At 34.6% G+C, this 2919-nt stretch overlaps 1 protein-coding gene across 2 annotated transcripts in view; it reads left to right on the forward strand.

Moving 5' to 3' along the window:
• Nucleotides 1-2919, forward strand: part of LOC107712934 (C-terminal Src kinase) — a 28643-nt gene that overhangs the window by 23943 nt on the left and 1781 nt on the right. For both annotated transcript variants that reach the window (XM_016518343.1, XM_016518335.1), the window contains 3 exons: nt 384-474; nt 1789-1862; nt 2423-2618. In XM_016518343.1, coding sequence (XP_016373829.1) covers nt 384-474; nt 1789-1862; nt 2423-2618 — 361 coding nt within the window. The remainder of the gene's footprint in view (nt 1-383; nt 475-1788; nt 1863-2422; nt 2619-2919) is intronic.

Below are 2919 nucleotides of genomic sequence, written 5' to 3' on the forward strand. Positions count from 1 at the left end.
AAATAAATAAATAAAAAGCCTTAATTATTTCAAACTTTTAACCACCAGTGTATATAAAATAATGCATGTGAATTAATAAGCAAATTATATTTTTATTAGGCCTATAATATAAATCACTTTCCTATGCACAGCACTCGAAAGCAAAAGTCTTCAGATTTACAATGCTCTAGAGTAAGATTGAGAATGATTTTTATAGATTTTTAAACATTTTCTTAGACACGTGAAATCACGGAAGAAAGCCTATATAGAGATATACATTAACTCTTAACTCAAGTCTCTGGTGTGTGCGCGTGTGTGCGTGTGTGTGTGTGTGTGTGTGCACTCGTGTGTGTGTGTGTGTGTGTGTGTGTGCGCGTGTGCGCGCGCGTGTGTGTGTGTTGCAGTCAGCTGAGACACACTAACCTGGTGCAGTTATTAGGGGTGATCGTGGAGGAACGAGGCAGTTTGTTCATCGTGACTGAATACATGGCCAAGGTCAGTGCCGTTTCTCTCAATTTTGCTGTTAAAAGTTGAATCATGAACTCATTAATGCCATAGATTGCTTATGATCTACTGTTGATGAATTGTCATAATGTTTACTGTATTGTATTTATATTGTAATATGTTGTATATTGTTGTAAGCGTGCATATTTACTATTACATTTTTTTGTGTGCAGCTGGAAGTAGTAATGCAGAAACATTTCAAAATATCTATCTATATCTGTTTTTCAACTAAATTCATATTGTATCTGATCAGCAACTTCTCATTACTGAGTGAACTGAGTAACAAGTTTTAAGTAATAAGTTTTGAATGTTGTCATGTTATTAACATGTTTTTATTTCATTTAGCCTTCTTTTATTAATGAAAAAATTGAGAAATTCTTTGAAATTTCACATGAAAACTATGATGCTCTATATACAGTGTGTATATATATATATATATATATTATGTGTGTGTGTGTGTATAAAATTCAGTATTAATGAGAAATTATATTTGCATATATCGTTGTATGAAATTTATAAAAACATAGGCTTATAATCTGAGAATTACCGGTATTAACCCTATTGGAATCAATGGAATAAAATTTTTTAAATTCCTTTGAAATTATGACTGCTCAAAATCAGTCCAAATATATTGTTAGAAAAAAATATAAGCCTATATTGTTTTCTAACAAAACATAAGTATTACTCTGAAAAGTTTTCAAAAAAAGAAATATTTAAATTTACTTGCATAAACTTTTACTTTCGGATAAAAAAAATAGATAAATTTTTCATGCTGAAGGGGTTTGTCAATAGGCATATATATTCATGTTCATCAACAAAATTCAGTCCTAAAAGTGTGTGAGATATGGGGACAATATGTTTTACAAAAGTTTTTGGCACTAATATAACTTCATAAATAATTTAACAGAAAGTGTTTTGACACTAATGGTGCTCCATACATACCCGGATCAAAATGACCCGCACACAAAATGCATAACATTTTGTCAAAATGGTTATATATCTTTAAAAAAAATGATTGGAATTTTTTTTTTTTAAATTCATGATAAGTATTCTGAGGGTCTTAAAGCATTTGTAAAGTTAATTTCTGTACTAAAAACTATGCATTTTTAACCATTTTTATATATCTATTCAAGGGCAAAAAAGACCTGAATGTGTTATGAGAGTTATTTAGCAGAAATTTAATCAGTGATGCTGAGAAATTATGTTTAATCGATACAATCTGAGACGCCTGGTTTATTTTGTGTGTGTGTGTGTGTGTCTGTGTCTGTGTGTGTGTGTGTGTGTGTGTGTGTGTGTGTTGAGCAGGGCAGTCTGGTGGATTACCTGCGCTCTCGGGGCCGGACTGTGTTGGGTGGCGAGTGTCTGCTCAAGTTTTCTCTGTGAGTAAACACATCAGTCAGTCAGCTGTGTGTCTGTCTATCAGGGTTTTGAGAAGATTTGGGAATCAAAAATCAATTCCAGAATCGGATACTTGATGTAAAATTAAAATTTCAATTCCACCTATCAATTCCTGTGTGTGCATCTTTTATTTTTAGCTGGCGAAAAAGGGACTCTTAAATATGTATTTGTCTTTGAATCATTCATTCAAGAGATTCATTCAAAAACACTGATTCGTCCAGTAATGAAACGAGTCAATCTTGAGTGAGTCATTGAATCATTCCATGCATACATTCCATGAGATTTTGTTTACTTGTCTAATATGTTTTTCTTCAGAATTGTGAGAGAACTACAACCTCCATTAAAAAAAACAGCTCTATTTTGCACACAAACAGCTCTAAATCGAGTCCAGTTTTTATGATTTTTGTTCATGGTATTCAGCAGCAATTAAATGTTTTGCAAAAAGAGACAGAATAAATATGTTTGATATCTAAATGTTTGACTTCATTTGTTTTGGAATCGAAACGAGTAAATCTCGAGTGTGTTTGTGTCCGTGTGGCAGTTACGTCTGTGAGGCTATGGAGTATCTGGAGGCCAATAACTTCGTGCACAGAGATCTGGCGGCTCGTAATGTGCTCGTGTCCGATGATAACATCGCCAAAGTCAGCGACTTCGGACTGACCAAGGAGGCCTCGTCCACTCAGGACACGGCCAAGCTGCCCGTCAAATGGACCTCGCCCGAGGCGCTGCGAGAGAAGGTACACTTCTGCGTGTTTCCAGAAAAACTCGCAGTAATATCAAAGCTCGTTTCTGGAAGCAACGTTCCTGATGGATGTAGGGTTGTGCGATATATCGTCTGCGATAATATCGTAATTGTTGTTTTAACGATGTGCGATTTGACATTATAGAGTATTTTGCAAAAACCATTCAAAACATCCCTACAGAGCGCACGCATACATTACGCGAAGTCTAGACTAGTGCGTGTGCGCATTTAGAGTGTGTTCTTTCACTGCATGATTCAGTATTAAAATGCATTTAGAATGATCACAAAATTCAAGA

This window comes from Sinocyclocheilus rhinocerous, unplaced genomic scaffold (assembly GCF_001515625.1).
Source record: "Sinocyclocheilus rhinocerous isolate Xijiao unplaced genomic scaffold, SAMN03320098_v1.1 scaffold1093, whole genome shotgun sequence".
NCBI classification, from domain to species: domain Eukaryota; kingdom Metazoa; phylum Chordata; class Actinopteri; order Cypriniformes; family Cyprinidae; genus Sinocyclocheilus; species Sinocyclocheilus rhinocerous.